A 23521-nucleotide genomic window follows, 5' to 3' on the forward strand; every position below is an offset into this window, starting at 1 on the left:
TATAGTCCAATATGCTGGTGCAGGGCTATCACTGCCTGCAGCCAAATTGTTTATTCAAATCCACATGCAATACCCTGCCCCTTAAGAAACCCTCCCCACTTCTTTTATAGCCCTGGGAGCTCCTTGCCTTCTGTGCTTCTACACACACCTTCCCAGCTTCTTCCCCATCCTCCTTTCCCTCAGTCATCCTTTCCCTCCACCTATTTTTTCTCTCAACTCAACCGACTTGTATCCCACTTATTCTGAAAAGAGCTCAGGGCAGTGTGCATAAGGCTAGCCCATGTTGTTCTTGTTATTGTTGCTATTATTATTTAAATCTGCAGATCCTGAGGCACTTCACTACAGAAAAATACAAAATTAGAATACAAAATACTAATAAAAGCAAAACAGAAACAAAATCTTCACAAAAACTCTGTAAGGTGGATTCACACTGAGAGGCAATAGCTGATCAGTGAGTGAATGTCTCAGCTGACAGAAGGAAAGGAACCTCTATCCACTGCACCACACCACTGCTTTCCATTCCCCAGATTCCTGCTTCCCAACCCACTACTCTGCTCTCTCGTCTTTCTGCCACCCTTTGTCCTTCAGTTCACTTACACCAGCAGCCCTCCTGTTCATCCAGCTTCCAAAAACCTGGGCTTTCCCTGCAGACAATATTGCAGACAAATCCATTAAGGTTGCAAATCCTTCCGTTTGGCAAAGCAGAACTTTGTGGGGTCTGCAAGGTGTTCGGTGCATTCTGGGGTGCCTGTCAGGCCCTTATGCTGCAAAGCGTTCAGCCAGTGGGCCCATGTAAGGTGAAGACAACGCCAGCATTTTAGTTCCTCTGAACCAGCCTCTCAGACTAGCAGAGGTGAGAGTTCTAAAAATCCATTTGCTGGCTGCATATTGCAAACAGCTAGAATATTGCAGACCACACAGACAGTTTTCAAGTTGCCCATTGTATTTTCCCCAGCCTCCTCCTCCTTTTCCTCATCGCAAAACCAACATGTACTGTACTGCGTGTGCCTGGCTCCTTGGCTTACCTTGGAGAGATCCTCCGTCCCTCCCTGCTGACTGAGCAGAGGTGAATGTCTCAGCAAAGGCTCTTGCAGCAGCTCCAGCCGGGGCCGTTTCGTCTCAATGAACTCAATTTCCGACTGTTTGCTCAGGTCAGAGAGGTAGGAATGTGACTCAGCTCGGGCGTGCAACTCCTGCGACCTGATGGGGAGGCAAAAAGAAAGGATCCGTTACAGGGCCACAAGGCAGCCTTAGTCCTGGGATGCAGAGTAACACCTGCAGTCCAGAGAAAGCAAAAGAAAGGGGCACAGGAATTATGAGTGCTGTGACAGGTAGTGCTGGGTCCTGGCTAGGAGCCTTGGTGAAGGACAGTTTCCTGAAGCTTTCCCACTAGCCGGAAAAGGGAACTGTGAGCAGTTCAGGCTGAGACGTCCTCACACCCTCCCAGAATCCTCTCAGTCCTAAGGATCACACGAGGGCACACAGCCGATCCTATGGCACTGCCTGCTATTAATAGATTCATTGATTGTATACTGTCTCACTATAAAGACTCCTAGATCTGCTGCTCTTCCTCAGTAAGCAAACCCGCGAAGAAGAAACACCCTCACACACCACACTATAATCTCTCTTGCACCACCCAACAAGGCTGAATATCTGCCATTTTGCCTCTGGGCTTTCTGTTGTTGCCTCAGGTGCTTGACAGTCTTTCTTTCTTTCTTTCTTGAGAACATTTTATTAAATTTTCCAAAAGTAACAACAAAAGCATCATCAACAGATTTTAAAACCATAATTTTATTTGACTTCCCTCACCGCCCCTTCTTGGTTTCATTGTTTGATTCTCGTTCACACACGTCGTTAAAAGCTTGACAGTCTTTCAACCTGAGTGCCTGACACACTACTCGTCACTATGCTGAATCTTTCCCATTTGCTAAGCCCTCTCTTGTATTCCTAGAAAGCATCTTCAAAACAGCTCCTTGAGGTAGGCCTGACATATATCCCTAGGGCAGAAGGCAACTTGAATCCATTCCTCCCAAGTCTGCACAGCATACCATTTTCCTCAGCTTGAAGTCTCAGCCTCCCTTGGCCACTGCAGAGCTTTCCCAGGGAAAGAAGTCCCACCTGGATTCCCTTTTGTAATCACGATCTGGATCAGGTGTCACCCCCTGCCAGGCCCTGCTCTTGCATAGTTGTGGGCCATGGAAAAAAGTCACTGTGGTCGGGAAGCTTTCACTGGTGCCAGAAAATATCAGCTGATCCTCTCCCACCCAGTGGGTGCAAGGGAGTCTCATAACCAATGTCCTAGTCTCCCTGGAGCTGAACCCCACCCCCCAAACCACCCTCAAGCATCCAGTTGCCCTCAAGAGTCGTTGTAGGGGAAAAACTGGGAACCTGCGGCCCTCCAGATACTGCTGGGTGATTGTAAACCACTTGAGGATGCCTTGTGGCTTGTGAGAAATAATCATACTAGCCATACTTAGCTGTTGCCCTTGTTATGTTGCTGGGGCTGCTGGGAGTCCAACAGCATCAGGATGCATGGTGCTGATAACACCAAGGTTGCAGGTTCAATCCCAATATGGGACAGCTGCATATTCATTCCCACATTGAGGGTATTGGACTAAAACTAGATGATCCTCAGGGTCCCTTCCAATTCTATGATTCTATGACCAAAAGGTGACCACAGGAGATGAAGAGGAGAAACCCCTTCACAAACCTATTTGGCTGCATCTTAAGTCTGGTAAACCCATTGTGGCATCCCATCTGGCATTAGCATTGCAAGTGCTACCAGCTCGTCTCCCCAGCCCCAACCCACCACCATCTTCCCAACCCCTCAATCAAGAGGATTAATTGCTTTCAATAAGAATCGCAATTAAGCTTTCCCCTCTCAACACACTCCGCACGTCTGCTTCGGAGGGCTGCAAGCAAACGTAGGCTTATTAACGTGCACAGAATGTATCGTTTTTGACAAAAGGACCATGCTTCTCGTTACCATGGGACAAATGCTTCAAAACCTTAATTGCCAGGAAGGGGAAAAGAAAAAAGATAAAGAAAACAGAATTAAAAGCGGGTGAGGAACCCTTAACAACAACCAGCTCCAAGGAAGAATGACTCACAAACCTACCCAAACCTCCTTTGAAAACAAACTGCCTTGCCTTTACTACTATGGGTGGAGGCAAAAATGCACAGGGCAAATTTACATGTACAGCCATTTGTTACAGCTTCCATTTCTTTCCTCAAGACGGAAGTCTAATGATTAATCTTCCCCACTCCCCTCAGAAAAGCACTACACATAATGAACTCTCTATCCATATATTGAATTTTTGTGAAGTGACTATGCAGATACAACTGTACCCACCTACCCACCCTGGGTATTCAGGTAGAGTGAAAGGTGGTGGAATGAGTGGGGCAAAGAACGCATGAACTGGAATAACTGCAACGTTCTGCTTTAGGGCAGAATTTCGGGGGCCCACTCAGGTGAATGATCAGGATGTGCCCCCTCCAAACAAATCAGGACTGGCTTACGTCACTTCCTTCAAAAGGTGGTAAAGGTAAAATGACCCTGACCATTAGGTCCAGTCGCGGCTGACTCTGGGGTAGCGGCGCTCATCTCACTTTACTGGCCGAGGGAGCCAGCCTACAGCTGGTCATGTGGCCAGCAGGACTAAGCCGCTTCTGGCGAACCAGAGCAGAGCACGGAAACACCGTTTACCTTCCCGCCGGAGCAGTACCTATTTATCTACTTGCACTTTGACGTGCTTTCAAACTGCTAGGTGGGCAGGAGTAGGGACCGAGCAACGGGACCTCACCCCATCGCGGGGATTCCAACCGCCGACCTTCTGACTGGCAAGACCTAGGCTCTGTGGTTTAACCCACAGCGCCACCCGCATCCCTCAAAAGGTGGAAATGCCACCTAAATAAGACCTCCCCATAAGACATGTGTGGGGACACTCAGGCTCCCTGTAGCTGGTCCTTGGGACTCTCCCCAGGTGACACCTCTTCCCCAGATGCACACCTTCCCTGTTTGCTTTTGGGCTCCTGAGCTGTGATAATGCCTCTTGCTTAGAATTGCAGAGTTGGGAGGGACCACACAGGCCATCTATTTCAACCCCCTGTAATGCAGGAATATTTTGCCCAAGGTGGGGCTCGAACCCACAACCCTGAGATTAAAAGTATTATGCTCTACCAACTGAGCTGTCTCAAGCTCATCTCAGCGGAGGACAGAGAGGGGTGCATGAGCATATAAGGAAACTAGCCAAGTGTATAAATATAAAATTTACATATGTGGCCCCTGGCTCCACCTGCTGCTGGAAGGTTGTCCAGAAGGGCATGCAGCTGTCTGGCTGAAAAAACATTCCTGCAGGACCATGCAGTCCACAGTCCAAGACTGTTGTGCCGCACCACTGAACAAGGCTAGGCTAGGGCTGAGGGTGGTTAAGCCTGAATCTAGGCCAGGTGGGTTTCCCAAACCAGGGTGCGGGAGAGGGGGAGTGTGGGGTCCTCCAACTGAGGTCAGTTCCCGGAGTCAGAAGATGGAGCCTGAATTTCAGGGGCTGGACTAGATGATCCCCAAGGTCCCTTCCAACTCTAAAATTCTATGGTTCTATGAAATGCTGAAAGCAGGGAATACTGTTCTGTTGGCACCAAAACCATTCAGTGCCTGGGGAAGTAATGGTGGTGGTGAGAATGTGCTACACTGGTTGAACAGTGTTGAGTGAGGGGGGAGAGTGATCTATTCACCTAAGACAGTGGTTCTCAAACTTTGTTCTCTGGGCCACACGAAATATTTCATTGAAAAGAAATACATTGGAAAACACAACTAGGGTTGTCCTCAGTATCACTTGATGCTTTTGCTCACATTTTGAAAATATATCTATCCATATTCTACAAATAATTTTTTTTTTTAATATATTATACTACACTGAAATGTTCATGTGTTTCCTTGATTGTCCTTGAATCTTCCCACCACACTGGCCATCCTCTTCTGCCACACCAGTGTGTGCACTACCACTGACTGAAAGATATATCCCCCCACTAAAAAAGGCAACGGGTGAGTCTTGTCCTTGCTTTTCTGGCAATTTGCCTGTTGGCCGGGTAAGAGAGAAAGTATTTATATCAGATCTGGCCAATCAAGAGATTTTGTTCTGAGAGGAACAGGGAACATGGTCTTCTCAGTGGTGGCCACGTAACTGCAAAGATTTATTTTGAGTGAGCCCAGGCAAGCCCCATCCTCCAAATATTTAAACAAGCCTCAAAGACCTATCATTTAGCCTTTGTGGCCAAATTTAGGAGTTGGGCTGTAGGTGCTATCCTGATTATTAATGTTATGCTAGCTTACTGTTACTGTATTGTTAGTACCAAATGTGAATATTGCTTGAATGAACTCAATGTTTTGCTATTATGTTGTATTGTGCACTGGTGGATATAAAGTTCATAAACTGCATTGGGAGGCATGGTTTTGTTTCTTTGTGTTTTTAGCATGAAAAGCAGTCTTTATAAAACAAATGTTGCTTGCCTATTAAAAGGGTTCCATACCCCTTTGGGCCTGCAGTGGGTTGGGAGGCCTATGGAAAAATAGTCTCCGGCCTGCAACCTGAACTTTCCGTGTTCCAGCTCCAAAGTCTCCGAGCCCACTTGCTTCCAATCTCCTTCGGTGGCCTTCAGCAAGCCTCCCGCTTTCTACCAGAGGCCCTCCATCTGCCATATGGGGGTAATAATACTGCAAACATACAGATAATGATACTTGCAGAAGGGCTGCCAGCTGAGATAAATATATGTGAAGTGTTTCCTGCTGGTTTTCTACACGGCAGTGAAAGAAAAGCATAAAAAGCCAGGGATGTCCCTCCAGATGCTGTTAAGACTCCGACCCCCATATAAACCCCAGCCTGCGAGGTCAATAGTCAGGGATCACAGGAGTTGGAATCCATCAACATTCAGAGGGCCACCAGATTTACATATTGTTTCTACAGCGCGGTGAACTACAAAAAAACTCCACCTGAAGCAAAATGAGCAGGCAGAGACAGGCTGGAGGACTGCAGGTGTGGCTCAAAGTGTACAACAGGTGTTTTAGAATGCCAACCCATCATCAGTCCGGCTGGCCAGCATGTCCCAATGCATCAGGGATGGTAGAAGCTACAGTCCAGCAAGTCTAGAGGGCCACAGGTTCTCCATCTAAAATGGAAAACATGCCAAAACCCACACTCACATTTTGAGCTGGAGGACCAGCATCAACTTGTTTTGACTCCGCAAGGCACACCATGCTTTCTCCAGCCCACCTTCCGATGGTGATGTTCCCTGGGCACTCACTCCCTTTCTTAAAAGGGGGCACTACCCTTTTGTAGCATAAGGCTTACACCTGAACACTGAAGACCATTCTGCTGTGATCTACTCCAACTTTTAAGGGAAAATATATGCAATTCTAGTCCTTTTGCTACATTAATATATTTACTTATATGCTTTCTTACCCACCCTCCACTGTGAGGTCCCAGAAGAGGCCACTGCAATGCAATCATGCTTCCAATTGTAAAACCGTTTGTATACAATTGTAAAAATACAGTGGTGCCTCGCAAGACGAAATTAATTTGTTCCGCGAGTTGCTTCGTCTTGTGATTTTTTCGTCTTGCGGAACGCGGATTCCCCGGGTATTAACGGCTTTAAGAAAAAGGAAGCAAACCCGCAAAACGTTTTCGTCTTGCGAAGCAAGCCCATAGGGAAATTCGTCTTGCGAAGCAACTCAAGAAATGAAAAACCCTTTCGTCTTGCGCGTTTTTCGTCTAGCGAGGCATTCGTCTTGCGGGGCGCCACTGTACAATGCAAAACCATTTCAAACAAAAGCAGCAAGGTACAAATTAAGCAAAAACAGAAATACCTTAACTGTCAAAGGCTGGGGTAAAGATCTGCATCTTCAGAATACGGCAAAAACTATGCCCCAAAGGTGCTTGATGCACCTCTCTGGGGAAGGAGCTCCACAACTTGGGGGTTGCCACAGAGAAAGCCCTGTCCCAGACAGCCATTCCTGACACTTCTGAAGGTGGCAGTATTACCAAGAAAAAACCCTCCACTGATCTTAGCACTCAAGAGGGTCTCTGTGGGGCCATGGAAGCAGCTTTTCAGACATTTGGGGCCTCGACACCAGCGTGAGCACCCTGCATTGGGCCTGCAAATCTTGATGTTTCGAGGGCACACTTCAAATATTCCTGGGCAACACTACACCATTTCTGAACAGTTCAGGGACAGCCTAGGATGTTAGAAATATGCCTTGGGGAGGTGATCAGACAAAGAAAAGAAGCAACATTGCCAGCACATTCCTCTGCAAGTATTTGTGGTACAACGTGTACGAAAATGAGATCTTAAAATAACTTTTCAAAGCTCATTTGTCCCAGCTGGCGGGGCCCACGGCACACACGCTGCAGGGGAAACCTTCCAGAAAATGGCCCACAAACAATAGAAGAGGTGTGGCAAGGCATAGCTTAGTGGTAAAGCACTGTCTAGGTGTTGCAAGGTTAAATGCCTCACAACTCCAGATAAAAGTGCCTCAGGGACAACTTGCACGGCTCCACAAGCAAAATATGGCATAGATCTTCAAGGACTGTACCAATTTAATTGCAGGCGAGAGACTACTACCAGATTTGGAAAGCATTGGTGCTGGGTGCAGGCAGTCTGGCCCCTGGTTAACAGCTTTAGGGACACACAGAAGGCATGGAGGCAGAATCACTTTTCAGCCTGAGGATCTGAATAATAAAATCCCTTCAGAGCAGGATTGGAGCAAAAGTGGAAGCAGCCAACACCCACCCACTCCCCTAAAAAAAACAGTGATGTGCTTGCAGGATGTGATCCTTAGAAACTAGAGTCACAGAAAGCTGCCTTACTATGGCAAAAAGGCTGGTATTGAGGCACAGTAAAGATAAATCTATGGCCCCCTTTAGTCAATGGATTGAACACATGACAGCACTCGCAATGTATGAACAACTTGCTTACAGATGTAGCCTTTCTACGGAAAAAGATAGCAATATTTGGAAAGCTTTTATAAAAAATATAATAGGTTATAAATAACCATATATGTATTTGGATGATAACATTATATACCTGTCAGATGCTGCTGGTGGTTGCTCGCAAGTAACCAGGCAGGACTCCAAACCTGTCTTTTACAGGTTTTTATTGTGAAAACTATTTACAGTGCAGATCTCCAAAGCGCATGTCCGTCTTAGTCACTTACAGAATCCGGGAGTGGCCCCTTCCGGCTTCTCCCCCAGCATAAGAACTTCGACACCCCAAGCCTTGTGTTTTACCTCTCTGCGCAAGCTGGGCAACGGAAGTGGCGTGTGTCCCTCCTGGCCAGCCTGGCTAGGTGAGGCACTGGGGCTCTCTGCAGCATCCTCAAGCCCTTCCCTCTCTTTTCCACTGGAGGTGTGGCTTTTCCCCTCACTGGAAGAGGAACTGCTCCTCAGGAGTTTTGGAGGCTCTCTGTATCCCAACGCCTGCCTCCCTCCCCTGTTCCGATGGCAGTTCCCTGACAATGCCTGTATACTAAACAAGCATATATGGAATTCAAGTTGTTTGCATGTATAGTATATAATATACCTTTAATTTCATTTTCTTCTGTATTTACTTTTTATTTCTACTAAATTTTGTTTAATTAAAATATTATCAATTAAAAAATTAAAGAAAAAAATAGAAAGCTGACTTATATCAGATTGTTATTCCATCTAGTTCTGTATTGTCAACACTGGCTGACAATAATTCTCTAAGGTTTCCAGAAGGGAATCTTTTCTAAATCCACCTGGAGATGTTGAAGGCTGACCTGGGATCTGTATCTCCTCTACCACTGAGCAACTGCCCTTCCTCCTAGAAGGAGCCTGATCTGAAGGCCAAAGAACATGCAAGCAGATGTGGAACCTGACAAACAGGGAGGGAGGAGGCAGGCAGCAAGACAGACAACACAGATTCTGGAATATAAAAATAACTCAGAACAAGCCCCAAAGCTGGCCGTTACATGGGCAATGACTTGGCTCTGAGCTCAGGAAGAAGCAGCCGAATATCCGCTAGGCATGCACATGTGACGTCATGTTGGGCCTGTGGGGACAACATTCTTCCACTACTCTGCAGTGTGAAGTGGCCCACCAGCAGACAGACTGGGAGAGCCTCTCCGATTTGAGTCTCCTTCGACCACGGGGCAGGGAACCCAAGGGCAGAGTTTTCTTCTAAGCAACCTGCCGATGGTGGGCAAGGCCAGAGGCAGAAGTCGGCTGAGCCAAGCATGCAACTTTTAACTTGGGACATTGGGCTAGTTTCGGCTCATGCCCATCTCTATCATCCATCCAGGCAATGAAGGGGCAAAGCAGGGTCAGTGAGGGTTCTGGCTCAGCAGTCCTAAGGAGGGGCCAGAGGGCTGAAGAAAAAGGCTTGGAGAGGCTGGAGGGTTCGCCATACCTGCCTATTGCCAAACAGAACTTGGATAATTGATTTCACCCCCTTTTTTGTCTTCACAAAGCCTTTGGAACATGCAACGGGTGGTATTTAGAGGGCATTGTGAGCTTCAGAACCTCAAGGGATCATAACTGCGAAACACATTGTTATGTAGATCGCTGTGAAAGCTTCACTTACTGCAGAGCATGACAAACTTGCCGGGAGTGATTTTGTAGTGCTCAGGAGAAATGTTGGGAGAGGTCTTGGAGCACAAATAGTGGCCTTTGCTGTCAAAAAACAGACAGCGCAGCCCAAGGTGAGGGGAAGGAGTGAGGGAAGTTCCACACCAGGAACAAGGAGGAAAGAAAGACTGACATCCAGATCTGCTGCCTTGAGGATCTTGCTGCCTCAGGCGGTTGCCTCACCTTGCCTCATGGGTGGGCCGGCTCTACTGAAGCCTGGGCCGGGGAACCTTTCTCAGCCCAGGAGCCACATTCTCTTCTGGAAAAACTTCCAGGGGCAACATGCCAGTGGAGGAGGAGCAACAAGAAACCTTTGTGCAGGAGGCTGGCTGCTACACACAAACACTCTCTCTAGCCTCCATTCCAGCCAAGCCAAGTACTCATGGAGGATGCGAAGGAAGCCCAGCAAGAGGAGTAACCTGGAAAGAGGGAGTGTGGCTTGGGGGGGGGGGAGCCTTGAGGGCCAGATAAAGATTCTTGAAGGCTAACTTTTGGCCCCCAGGCCTGAGTTTGCTCACCCCTGCCACGGCCCCAGCCGCTGTTCATGTGGCACATGGGGTTCATTCTGGAGCTACTGAGCAGCCCACCAGCTATCAATCAAAAAGCTCCTCTCCCTCCCTCCCTCCCTCCCTCCCTCCCTCCCTCCCTCAGTTGCTCTCTTGCCTTTCCAGAAGCAGAAGCATTTCAGCCAAAAGGAGAAGCTGAAGGAATGAGAAGGAAATGCGCTGTTGTGCTGGTGATGAGGAGTAAGCTGCTTTGAAAAACAGGAGTGTCTTACGAGAACTGACAGGCAGGCGAGGAAGCGGGGGGTGGATGAAAATAAAAGAAAAACGGGGCTCCAGCAGATTTCCGGTTAACAGCCATTTCTGGAGGGAGGTTATTGTGGTGGCACCTTCCACAGTACTCTGGTCAAGCACTCAACTAAGATGCCACACAAAGGGAAGGAAAAACTAACACTCAGGGCGTCAGACAGCAGATGGGCAGTGAGTCGGTAATAATCCCCCCCCCCCCCACCATCCATTCCTCTCCGAATGTTCTCCCACCTCAACCTACTGCTCCCATCAAACATTGTAGGACTGCAACGTCGATCAGCGCCAGCCAGCATGGGCAACGGTCACAGCTGATGGGAGTTGTATTCACCAAAAAACATCTGGGGGCAGCAGGCTGGGCAAGCTTGTTCTACTTCATGGGTGGGGAACCTTTTTCAGCTGGTGGGCCACATTCCTTTCTCAGCAGCCTTCTGAGGGCCACATGACAGTGGTGCCCGGGCCAAAGACAAGCAGAGGAGCCGATATATTTTACCTTTCTACAGCAGGCTTGTTCCTACTGGCACCCCTCTCTATCCTCCACCCAGGCACGCAACTGGCGTTAGCCAGGTGAAACACACAAGGAGGGTTCAAATGCATGGCTGAGGGTCTGACAGAGGGTCCAGGGGGGCCATATTCAGACCCTAGGCCTGAGGTCTCCCACCCCTCTTCTACCTAACGCCAAGGGGTAGCCTGACACAGATAGCCCTGGTCCATGCCAGGCTTGGCCTCCTGCCCTCAACCGTTTTTCCTCCTCCCCTCAGAGACACAGCAGCAGTCTGTGCTTGCTGTTTGCTTGAATCCTCTCCTCCAAATTCACAGGCCTCCCTTGTGCTTGCCGCTCCTCCCCACCCCCTGCCAGCCCACAAGAGCCAGCTGCCTCAGCTGGAAGCTAAGCAATCGGAACCTGGGAACCCAGCCAAAGCTCTTACAGATGCATCTAGCTTGAATCTGCGGGGGGGGGGGGGGCTCAGCTGCATGGACGGCTGCTCCTCCCCACTCCTCTGGCGAAGGAAGGGCGAGGGGGAAATGAGGGAACCGCTTCTGGTGCCAGAGAAAGCCCAAGGAATTTGCTGTGGCTAGCCCTCACCAGCACTGCAGCCTCCAGCCACCAATAAATCCAAGGAACACAAAGAGGGGGAGCGTGGGGGTGTGGGAAAGGGCCTCAGGAGGTCACCTAAGTCCACAACTGCTGCACCAAAGAAGGATTAATCAGGCTTGAGCCGCTCTTGACATATGTTTATGCAGGTCTATATTTAAAAACTTCCACTGATGGAAAAAGGAAGGAACTCCACAGCTTCTCTTTGGCAACCACTTCCAAGAAATATTGTGGATATTTTTCTGGCTATCATAGACCACAAAGCTGGGAAAGGCCACAATCAAATGATCTCACCAGGTAGATCCCATACTTGAAAGCATCCCTTGCCAACACTCATACAATTCTCCAGAAACCTCCAAAAGGAGGAAATGCTGGTTTCTGAGCTGGTTCCCATGTTCTGTTTATCCTTCAAGGTACTGGATGAACAGATCAGTTTATTTTTCTGTCCATTTTGGGTTTGTTCATTTTGTTCATTTTTGGGTCCATTTCGTGCCACTTCTGCATTAACCCTTGGATTAATGCAGAAATTTGTATTTCAAGATACAAATCTTGAAATTTGTATTTCAAGATTTTTGCAACCTTTCCCTACAGACCCACTTATATTGGTGCACAAAGCACTCTGTGCATAGCACTACACACGCAAGCGCTCCTTGCATTCCCCTTACCTTTCATTCCCTGGCTGGAACTCCGAGAGTAAGGACGGCCTCCTCCGCTGCGGCTGCAAGACAGACCCAGGGGGAAGGTGAGATGGGTAGTCCCTGGAATGGTGCTGATACTCCAAGAGTCCCACATCCTGAGCAAAAAGGGAGGGGGGAGAAAAGAGACAGGATTTGCAGAGGCTTTCACATAGGTTCCAGCTGCCTATCACACACTCTCAATCTTCCCCACAATAGGACTGTGTGCCCTCCACACTAAAAGCACACCCTCAAAAGATTCTGTAGCAAGGGAATATGCATTTTGTGACCCGCATACACTATGCAAGCTTACATCTAACAATTTCTATAATTTCTATGATTTATTCTGTTTGGGGTATTTTGCATCATTGTTTTGCCAGTCGTGGGGGGGGGCAGGGGTGAGCAAGAAGCTTTGAAGCAAACCAAAGCCCCTCTGGAAACCACAAAAAATCTATTTTTATTATGCCACCACTCATTTTTGACAGGTATCACACATGAACTTTTCAAACTTACCTCTGCAGCCTCTAAAAACCAGAAACATGTTTGCTTTCACCCTTCTTTAACCAATAAAAGGAAGATTGGTGGGGCGAGATAATCTTATGATGTAAGAAAAAAACTGCTCCTGTTCCCTTATGGGGTACCCAAGAGCCCATATAGAGTCCTTTTGTAGGTTCTCTATAGGTAGGAGAAAATAACAGAAACCAACTAGAGAATATTGAGAAGCAAAGCAGATAGTAAGGCTGATCTTTATTAACTGTTGCAACAGGGTCTCCCCTCACACGCAGAAAAGGAGGGTGACCCAGAACAAAGGTGTGCCCGCCCTTATAAAGACATTTTAAATTGCCCGCCCTGGAGTCCAAGACCACCCCCAGAAACATCATACCTACATCACAAAAGAGGCAGTCTACAACAGAAATCTGAATGCGTCGTTTATCTTATGTGTGGCAAGTTACCTGATTGCATTATCTGGGTTTTGGCCACTCTTTTGTTATTATAACTACTTAATTCCTGAATCTAGGTCACACCCTGTTCATATCTTGAATGTGCCCTTAAGACAGGATTTGTGAGGAAAGAGACAATGGGGAGGTTTCCCACTTTGACCTTGCAGAGAAATATTTGAGGTCAATTTGTTCAGGACCTTTTCTATGGGGTTTCAGACATGTTGTTTATATATAGTTATGAACATATATATAAAGGTTTGCCTGCCCTTATGTAGACTTTTCAAACTGCCCACCCTCAAATTCCAGACCACCCCCAGAAACATCATACATACATCACAGAAGGGGTGTAGCCCAGGACCCCCCCCCCCATACATCATAAATACATCACAGAAAGAGGTGGTTTGCAGCAAAAACCTGTCTGGCAGAAAACCTGTCAATGGTCACTGATTGGATCACTCGGCCAGGCTGGCTATTCTTTTGTAATGATAAACTCTTCATTCCTGAATCCAGGTCACAGGCTCACCCTATTCACACCTTCAATGTGCCCTTAAGGCAGGATTTGTGAGCACAGAGACAATGGGGAGGTTTTTTCATTTCCTCCCTCCTTGCAGAGAAACATTTGGTCAGTTTGGGAGAGTCAAAATGGTTTCAGCACTGTCTTCGTGTACTGTTTCAGACATGTGGTTTATGTATTTATGTACGTGTTTGCCTTGTACATTTAATTTATATATTTGAGACCTTAAATTCTTATAATACACCCTCACAACAACCCTGTGAGGTAGAGATTGGGACCAATCCAAGGGCACTCAAGCGAGCTTCCTAGTTGAGGGGGGATTCAATCCTGGTCTCCCAGATTCCAGTCCAGGGCCAACAACTGGCTCTGCTTCACAACTCAAAAGGGTTCCATGGGCGATGCATCAAAGAGTTTCCTGAAGGAAGATCATTTGAAAAAGCTCTGACCTGAGCCATTTGCCATTATCTCAAGGATGTCTCTTCAAACACTCTCAGAAGGGGAATATTTGTTTCAGAGAAGGCAGGATGGAAGTGCTATTTCATTAAAAGGCACATCCATCTCATTCCTAGACCCCTCCAAAAAGGAGAGGGCTCCTGCAGTTTAATTAACTGAAAAGCTCTCTGCCACACCTATTAAACACCTTGATACCTCAGCTGATCCTTATTAGCAGATATGGTGCCTGCCCACAGGAAAGGGAGGGGAGATGCTCTGCAAAGAACAAAGAGCAAATGATTTAGAACCTAGGCCAAAGCCACATGATACCAAGAGCAGTTTCATTAAAAAATGGAAGACCTGGCAGCCATAACGGAGTCACCGTGCAAAAATCCACGAGGAAGGTAAGTCAGTATTTTAGCAGGGCCAAAAGGGGATTTCAAAATCTCTCTTTAAAATCCCTTAAAAGAACCTGAAAGGGGGGGGGATCCTGATGTTGGGGATTTGGGGGTAGCTCTTCTTAAAAATCTTTTACACCCACCCCCCACCCCCTCCTCACACATACAGCCAAGTGTATTGTGGAACCAAGATTCATCATACACAAACCTGTTTATAGGTCTGAAAGGTAAAGGACCCCTGGACTACCCTCTACCACATCCTTTTAAATCAGCCTTTGCCAACTTAGTGCCCTCCAGAACTTGACTGGACTCTCTCCCAGTCCTACCTGGAGATGCTGGGGACTGAACACTGGACTTCCTGCATGCAAAGCAGATGCTCTACCACCAAGAATTCCACCCAGGACTGTGAACTTAGAAAACTTTTATTTCAGTGGAACTACTCTTATTTATTACTTAAAGGTAAAGGGACCCCTGACCATTAGGTCCAGTCGTGGCCGACTCTGGGGTTGTGGCGCTCATCTCGCTTTACTGGTGGACCGGTCATGTACAGCTTCCGGGTCATGTGACCAGCATGACTAAGCTGCTTCTGGCGAAACAGAGCAGCGCACGGAAACGCCGTTTACCTTTCAGCCAGAGCGGTACCTATTTATCTACTTGCGCTTAATGTGCTTTCGAACTGCTAGGTGGGCAGGAGCAGGGACCGAGCAACGAGCTCACCCCGTCGCAGGGATTCAAACCGCCAACCTTCTGATCGGCAAGTCCTTGGCTCTGTGGTTTAACCCACAGCACCACCCGTGTCCCTGATTTTTACTTAGCTGAATGCAAGCCAAGGTCTCAGAGCAGGGTTCATACAATTCTGGTGTTTACAGAACCAGAATTAGGCAGATGGTTAGATGGCCACCTGTCATGGATGCTTTAGTTGAGATTCCTGCATTGCTGGGGGGCTGGACTGGAGACCCTTGGGTCCCTTCCAACTCTGATTCTTTCTTTTTTTTTGCAAGCCCCCCCCCCAAGGTGCTGTGAAAAAGAAATAAAAATATAAAGTATGAGGCAATAACAATGGTACAGATAAAGCCCTCTGGGGTGTGCATTAAACATTTCACATTTTGTAAGAAGTGAAAACGGAACATCTATCATGCAGATGGAAAGAGCAGACAAAAGACAAGCGTTATTAGCCACAAACCACAGCCTGGGTCTAGGTTATCAGATGCATAATCTTTTTGCATGGACAGCAAAAGTCTTCCTTTTCTTGGTCACGCTGAGCTCCTGCTCTGAAAATGAGCTGTGCGCACTTGCACACCAGACATTCAGAACTGCTCCACTTCATAGCAGCCTGCACCCAAAAGGCACCAAACAGAAACCATTCCGTAGTTTTCTAAGTTCACAGTCCTGGGGTGGAATTCTATGCTGCGCCATTACCAATGTTCCAGCTGCTCAAATGTTTCAGCTTAACCCCCTCTCCTCTCCCTGCATGCTGTTCTCTCAACTCCCTAAGGCCAATTTCAGGAGGGGGCGGGGAGGGAAGACCTGTATCCCTGGTCAGTATCTTAGGCCACCCCCTGTACTTTGCAGGAGGAATTCCATTGCCCTAGCATGATAAACCCACTTTAAAAAAAATGGTTAGAAAAGTGACAGGGAAATGCACTGCAAGTTGTGGGATGAACAGACAGTTAGCAGAAAAGATGTGCAAGCACTTTGCAAGTGAATCAGGATGAATGCTCATAGTAGTATAAACCTCTCCACAAAAAAAATCTAAATAAAAGCTCAATAAAGACTGGACACAGTCTAATCTCCAGGTAAACTTTCTGCAAGCAAATCATGTCATCCGGACACGTACTTAATACACACAAGCACCATGTTTTGAATTAAGGCAAGAACAAAGACCCTTTGGCCCTACAAACACAAACTGTGGTTTGTGGTTGCCGCTTAGAATAGCCTCCCTCAACTTTGACCCCTCTGTTTAGACTAGGAAGACCATCTGCCTCAGCCAGCATGGCCAATGTGTCCAGGACGATGGGCGTCCAGCAACATCTCGAGGGCCCAACACCAGGGGAGAGCCCTGTTCTCAGACACACTGAATGATCTTGTGGGAAGCTTTCAAAATGCACTCTGCTTCTCTGCCCACATCTAAACAAATCATGCCACCCAAAAACAATTCTTCAGGTTGCTTATACAAGACCCCAAGCTTCCCTTGCCACACCTCTTCGTGGGAACTTAGGAGGCTGCCTTATCCTGACTCCACGGAGCTCAGGGTATCAAGCAGTGGTCTCTCCCAATCCTATCCAGACCTTCTGCATGCAAAGCAGTGGCGGAGCTACAGCATTTCCAAGAGCAATGAGCAAGTGCAGCTGGGAGAAGCCACCATCTCTCATCCACTTTTGGCATTTGGAGCAGGGAAGCATTCTATGAATGGGAGGCTGGGATTAAAATAACTAATTTTCCTGGCATCCCAAGAAGGAGAAATCTTTAAAATACTTTTCTTTTGTCTCCCCCGCCCTTTTCTCTCACTCTTGCTTTCTTTCCACCAAGTAACTGTAAAATATATATTATTACTTGATAGCCCCAAAAGCTCAGCTTTGATATTTCCTGACATTTCTGTCTTCATGGGAAGCTCCCAGCTGGAACCGAACCACCAGTGTGCTAGCCTGGCTTGCCTTTTCCTTGTTGCTTATCCCTAACACCACCACAATAAAATATTGTTTGTAGCAGAGCAGAGGGCCATGCTGAGTCCAGGCAAAAGGAGGAGAAAGACGACATGGAGATATCTGTAGAAGAACCAACTGAGTCAATCCTGAAAGTATTACAAGAGATAAACAAAATTGGCAAGGTAGCAGGTCTTAAGATTAATAAAGATAAAACCAAACTCTTGGTTAAAAATATGAATGATGAGAGTAAAAATACCGGTACATTACAAGATGTGTCTGGATTAAAGACTGAAAGGAAGGCTAAGTATTTAAGTGTAAATCATATAGATCTGTATAAAGATAATTAAAATTATTTATTTATATATAAATAAAAATTAAGCAGTTTGTATTTTTTCTAAATAAATAAATAAAACACATGCTGCCGGGAGAGGGATTGTAAACAGTAAGGTCAGAAGAAAAAGGGACAGAGAAAAGCACAAATGGTGATAATTACATTTTTAACAGCGACCATTCATGAATACACCATGCTAATAACACAACCAGTACTGGTAAGCTATTAGCATATGTAATGTAATGAAAATCCCTTGTGCTGATTCAATCCGCAAGGGATAGCATTTGAACCTCTTGATTAATTATCATTCAGCAGTTTTCAAGTCTCTCATTGAGGCTCTTCTCTGCTACTTTGGCCACTGTCAGGTCAGTTGCTGAGGGCCTGAGAAGCTGAAATGTTCCCCAACTTGTTTTTCAATATTGCCATTTCTGATACCAATTTTGCATCCAATTATTGTCTTATGCTGAGACTGGACTGTTTCTCCTATGTAGAATACAGAAGGTCACTGTCAGCACTTTCAGAAAATGAGGAGGTAAATGAACCTCTGATGATGTAGATGACATTATTAGGTCCCATAAAAGCGTTGCCATAACATGGGGAACAAAGTTGGCATCTGGATCTGCTAATGTGACCTGCTAGTTAAATAACTGTTTTAGGTTGGGGGTGGGGAGCAAGACTGTATGAAAGCAAACACAGGTTCCTGTAAAAGAGAAGCATCGTTGTCTAGGATGGGCTGTAGGTGACTGAGGATACCTTTCCATGGCTTTAGTGTCTGTGGTTGTAAATCACTTTGAATCATTTCTGTGAGTAAAATGACCAAGAAATATTAATAATAAAAATGACAAGAACTGGGAGCTGTAAGTGACAACAGGTCCCTTTTTATTCACGTTAATAAATTAAAAAATGAATAAAGGGCAAAACTACCTTATTGACTGAAACACCCTGTCAAAAAACTGGGGTCGTCCCATACACGGGTAGTGGCATGGGGGGGGGGGGGGAGCAGCACGCCTGCCAGCCAGCTGGTTGGTGGGAGCGCAACTTCCCCTGATGCCGCTGCCCATGGGAAATGATCTAGGGAGTGTTTCCTGACTGCAGCTGCATTGGGGGGAGAAGCTCAACAACTTTGGGCCATCTCCCCTCATTTTCTTAAATCTGAGTCCCATAAATAGGGGAGGGGGTCTTATACATGGGTACGCCTTATAGATGGAAAAGTATGGTATTTAGCACAGGTCTCTTAGTGATACGGGTGCCAACCAATAAGTAGCACCCACACCAAACCTCCACAGCAAACATGCATAACTCAACTTTTCCCTGACTTTGTGGCTAACATTAAAATCTCAACTGACTCACTTCCCTCTCCCAACCATTTCTGCTTACCCCTACCCATTGAAAACCTGCGCAAAATAAAGGGGGGGGGGAGTAATACCCTTCAAGCACTATTTTCTTCAGGGAGAGATAAGTCTACTGTTGCAGGAAGCCACATGGATTCCTGCCTGGGTCTCCTGCATGGACAGCAAAGGCAGGAGACTGAGCAAGATCAAGACTCATAGTTTTTTGGTTTAAAAAAAATCAACAAAGGTAAAGCAGCACTAAAAAGAAGAAGAAATTAAGGAAAGTCCCAACTCTCTGAGTTCTGGCAAGAAGACCAACTTCCCAAAAAGCAACTGTCATCTTTAAAATAAAACAACAGCAACTGCAACAACACAGATGTAAACTTGTCTGCCAGAACTTCCTTTGTGCCCCACATAGTTATTAGTTGCAGCATTACACTTGTTTCCTGCCTTCCTTTCAAGGAGTTCGGGGGCAGCCTAGGAGTCTCGCATCCACACCTCAGGCAGACCTCCTGCCTGCTTCACTTCCATGATGTTAAATGGACTATTCAGACCAGCCAACCTGTTGCCCTCCACGTTTCAGGCTTTCCTAAATACTGGTAAAGCTGGCTGAGACCAAAGAGTTGTAGTCCAAAATATCTGGAACAAAACAGGCTGGAAAAGGCTGGTCCGGGTCACAGCACACAGGCAGGTCCCCATTGTGAACCCTTAAGCTTCAGGCTTGTTCTGTGCAACAGCAGCCAGTCCTTTGTGGGAGTCAAACTGGGTCCTTCTGTCTCATCAGAACAGACAGAGAGGCTGCTGGATCAGGCCAATGGCCCATCTAGTCCAGCTTTCTGTTCTGACAGAGGCCAACCAGATGCCTCGGTGGGAAGCCTACAAAGAGGACCTGAGCACAACAGCACCTTCTCCACTGGTGATTCCCAGCATCTGTAATCCAGAGGCATATTGCCATTGACAGCGAAGGAAGAACAGTGTGGCTCATAACCATCAACAACATGATCCTCCGAGAATTTGTCTAATCCTCTTTGAAAGCCATGCAGGTTGGCAGCCATTTTGTGGGAACAACTCCCCTAGTTTAACTATGAGTTGTGTGAAGCAGTACTTCCTTTTGTCTGTCCTGAGTCTTCCAACATTCAGCTTCCTTGGATGTCCCCAAGTTTTAGGGCTATGAGAGAAAGAGAGAAAGAGCTTTCCTCCACCACTTTCTCCAGGCCATGCATTATTATAGACAGGTGGTGATCACACCAAGCTTCCCCTTAACTGTTGTATTCCCAGTTTTTGTGAATTCGCTCCTACAGTCATCACGACAAGCCACATGTGCATCCAGCCTTTCCTCCAAAACATGCAAGAGCTGTATGGTTGGGGAAGTCCCTTCTGAAAGGAGCTTGGCCCTTACATTACATTCTTTCAAGCAGTCTTTGCCAAACTAGCACTCTCCAGGAGTTTGGACTTCAACTCGCACCAGCCTCACCAGCATGGCTAGGCTAGCTAGGGCTGATGGGAGTTGTAGTTCAAAACAATTGGAAGGCGCCTAGTTTGAGTAGGCTGTCTTAAAGACTTGTTTTTCAGTGCTGCCTTTCCCAAAAAGTAAAGCTGGCTCATGTGATCAGAGCTGATTTCTCATTGTTACATATACCAGTCTGAAATGCCTATGCATCTAACGTGGTCCTAAAAGGCTGACAGTGAATGCTTAAACAAATGTAGGAAACTCCCTCATTTCAATCTCATGATATCACTGTGAGGTCCAGGACCGTTCAGTAACCTTCACAACCAGGCAGGGAATTTAACTTGGGTGTCCCTGGTCTAAGCGCAGCATTTCATGAGCTACAGCCACAGGTCAGCACAATACATTTAAGGGAGCTTGTGAAGGGACTCAAGTATTCCCAAGGGTTTGACATCTTGAAATTTATCAACGGAGGACAATGGCTTCAGCACTAATGCATGGAGACCTCTAAGATAGCAGCACTGTATTTCAAACAGACGGGCCCATTTGCGCAAGAACTGGCCACACAGTGGTTTTTTTCCAGAGGTTTGAGGCTACTGCCAAAATATGTGGTGGTGCTCATTAGTTTAGAGAGAGATTAGACAAATGTATGGAAGATAGGTCTATCAGCTGCCAGGAAACATAATGGAAACTCCATGCACAAAAGCATTATGCACAGTTGTACCTTGGATCCCAAACGCCTTGCGAGTCAAACATTTTGACTTCTGAATGCTGCAAACCCAGAAGTGAGTGTTTCGGTTTGCAAATGGAACGGAACTTCCATGTCTTCCGATTGGCTGCAGGAGCTCCCTGCAGCCAATTGGAAGCCGCACCTTGGTTTTCAAACGTTTTGAAAGTTGAACAGACTTCCAGAATGGATTCTGTTCAACTTCCAAGGTACGACTGTATCTGAAAATCAGTTGCTGGGGGGCAACTGGAGGGCTCTCCTTCCTGTACAGCCAGCTTGTAGACTTCCATAGCTGCGAAGAGGTGTAGCTCAGTGGGAGAGCTTCTGCACTGCAAGCAGGAGGTCCCAGTCTCTATCCCTGGCATCTCCATGTAAGGCTAGGAATATGGAGAGCTGCTGCCAGTCAGTGTAGACAAAACTGAGCCAACGTTCTGATTCAGTATAAGGCAGCTTCCTGTGTTCCCTGCGGCAGCCAACCCACTTTAGGAAGCTGGTTGCTGGACTGGGGGACCTCTGACCTGCCCCCGCAGGCCTCTTCTTACATTCACAGAAAAAACCTGGGTGTGGGTGGTTGTAAAGCTCATTGCATGTGACTGATAGAGGAATGTGCAGGATTACAGGGTGGAGAGAAGAACTGACCAATGACTGACCATTGAACTTTCATGTGCAGGTCAAGGATGGTCAATAGAGGCTCCAAAGACATCTGGAGTACCGTATAAACAAAACATGTGCACTATGCTTCCACAGCTCATTGCACACACTGCTCTTCTCCTTCCATGACAACCACATCTTTGACATATGCACGGTAATCTCCACACATATTATAATTCAACAGATTAGCACCTGGAACTCTGTCGTAATAGGCTACACAAAATGCACAGTAGTGTAAACATGTCTGTAAGACACATTTTGATCTAAAGAAAATTCTGATGGGAGTTATTATTACTTATTTAGCCCAAAACATCTGGAGGGCTCCAGCTTGGCAAAGGAATCAGTGTATCATAAAAGAAACAAGAATTATTAAAATAGGAATCCACACAGCTACACTAAAAATGTGCAACATCTGGAATCCTTCTAAATCAAACCTTAGGTAAAGGGGCCCCTGACCATTAGGTCCAGTCGTGACTGACTCTGGGGTTGCGGTGCTCATCTTGCTTTATTGGCCGAGGGAGCCGGCATACAGCTTCCGGGTCATGTGGCTAGCATGACTTTGCCGCTTCTGGAGAACCAGAGCAGTGCACGGAAACACCGTTTACCTTCCCGCCGGAGCGGTACCTATTTATCTACTTGCACTTTGACGTGCTTTCAAACTGCTAGGTTGGCAGGAGCAGGGACCAAGCAACGGGAGCTCACCCCGTCACGGGGATTCAAACCGCTGACCTTCTGATCAGCAAGTCCTAGGCTCTGTGGTTTAACCCACAGTGCCACCCGCGTCCCTAAATCAAACCTTACATCCATCACTAATGAGGGTCAGGCCAATTTTTATTTTCCCGGTGTGGAAGACATTTCTGGGAGCAAGCCAGAGGCAGACAACTACACAAAATCACCAAGGCTTGTCCCTGTTTTTCATTTTTTTTTAATTCATATTACTCAGTCAAAATAAATTAAAAAATTAAAAAATTGTCCAGTAGCACCTTAGAGACCAACTAAGATTGTTCTGGGTATAAGCTTTTGTGTGCATGCACACTTCTTCAGATATCATTTCGACTGTGTCAGACCAACATGGCTACCTACCTGAATCTAGAATCATTTTTACTCAGTTTTTAAAATTGGTATTTTCAGCATTTTAAAAAAAGAAGGTGTTCTCTTCCATTCTTTGCCACATCCCAAGAGAGATTTCTGGGAAATCCTTCTGCCCTAAACAACCTCAGGTGGGCTGGACTCATTTGAATACAATAATTAAATTGCCTTTTCTGGAAAAAAGAGAATGGGGAAGAACAGGAAAGAAAAGTGGGACAGTACCTATTTTAGTATTTTTCTAGCTCTCAGGAGTGTTATCATGTTCACCTCATTGTCCAGCATAAAAGCCTGTGTGTCAACCTAGAGATCCTAACACCTGTGTGTTAGGATGCAGGAGAACATAGCTAAATGGTGGCCTCCCATGCTGTGCACACAGGAGGGCCCTGGTTCAAACCCCAGCTTCTCCAGATTTAAAAATATACAGTGGTACCTCGGGTTACGAACTTAATTCGCTCTGGAGGTCCGTTCTTAACTCGAAACTGTTCTTAACCTGGGGCGCACTTTCGTTAAAGGGGCCTCCAGCTGCCACCACGCCGCTAGCACACGATTTCTATTCTCATCCTGGGGCAAAGTTCTCAACCCAAGGTAACTCTTCCGGGTTAGCGGAGTTTGTAAAATTTAAATCAAATCCACCCTGTGATGCATGTCTACAAGGAGTGTCACCAACATGAAAAGTCTGGAAAGCTCTGCCCTAGAGCACTGTATGTATAAAATTTGTTTTCCTCATCTATCAGTTGGTCCTAGGTCAATACACCTGTTAGTTTTCCATTCAGTTTTCCCATATTACCATCTTTT

The 23521-nt window shown here is 46.6% G+C and overlaps 1 protein-coding gene across 19 annotated transcripts in view; it reads right to left on the reverse strand.

The window, feature by feature from the left end:
* NCOR2 (nuclear receptor corepressor 2) overlaps positions 1–23521 on the reverse strand; it is a 352014-nt gene that overhangs the window by 236942 nt on the left and 91551 nt on the right. For all 19 annotated transcript variants that reach the window (XM_079957706.1, XM_079957722.1, XM_079957718.1 and 16 more), the window contains exons 3-4: positions 12212–12339; positions 1026–1200 (exon numbers count right to left, since the gene is read on the reverse strand). In XM_079957706.1, the coding sequence (XP_079813832.1) occupies positions 1026–1200; positions 12212–12339 (303 nt within the window). The remainder of the gene's footprint in view (positions 1–1025; positions 1201–12211; positions 12340–23521) is intronic.

Source organism: Podarcis cretensis, assembly GCF_951804945.1.
Source record: "Podarcis cretensis genome assembly, chromosome: 16".
Classification (NCBI taxonomy): Eukaryota; Metazoa; Chordata; class Lepidosauria; order Squamata; family Lacertidae; genus Podarcis; species Podarcis cretensis.